The following is a 364-nucleotide window of genomic DNA, read 5'->3' as shown; positions in this document are numbered from 1 at the left end:
TGGCCATCTTGCTCCCGGAGACACTTTGCCTGATGAGGCCACCGAGTTTACTGCAGAAAGCCATCTCCTAACAATCTGTCTACATTTATGTGAGTACTTTTAGAGAGTCTTCTTACTTCGTCATGGATTTATAAAAATAAATATATATATAAATTGAAGAGCAAACTGAGAGGATAGTTCGTTTGTTTGAAAAAAAAACAAATTTCTCTGAGAACTGCAAAATAATTTTTCCCCGACTGCTGAAATGAATATTTATAGATCATGAATCATTAGGAATCAAATCACATACTCCTGCGAACGCGTGGCCAAACAAAAAAGAAAGAAGAGAGCGACATACCTGTTGCCGGAGTTTTCAGTGGCGGCG

At 38.5% G+C, this 364-nt stretch overlaps 1 protein-coding gene across 1 annotated transcript in view; it reads right to left on the bottom strand.

Moving 5' to 3' along the window:
- LOC109838393 (probable splicing factor, arginine/serine-rich 6) overlaps positions 1–75 on the bottom strand; it is a 21,097-nt gene extending 21,022 nt beyond the window's left edge. Inside the window, 2 exon segments of the mRNA XM_020406843.1 lie at positions 1–10; positions 13–75. The exon segment at positions 1–10 is cut by the window's left edge and continues 59 nt beyond it. Of these exon segments, the coding sequence (XP_020262432.1) occupies positions 1–10; positions 13–64 (62 nt within the window). The 5' untranslated portion in view covers positions 65–75.

This window comes from Asparagus officinalis, chromosome 4, assembly GCF_001876935.1.
Source record: "Asparagus officinalis chromosome 4, Aspof.V1, whole genome shotgun sequence".
In the NCBI taxonomy this organism is placed as follows: domain Eukaryota; kingdom Viridiplantae; phylum Streptophyta; class Magnoliopsida; order Asparagales; family Asparagaceae; genus Asparagus; species Asparagus officinalis.
The sequence above is the reverse complement of the archived record's forward strand: the minus strand, read 5'-3'. Positions and strand labels throughout refer to the sequence as shown.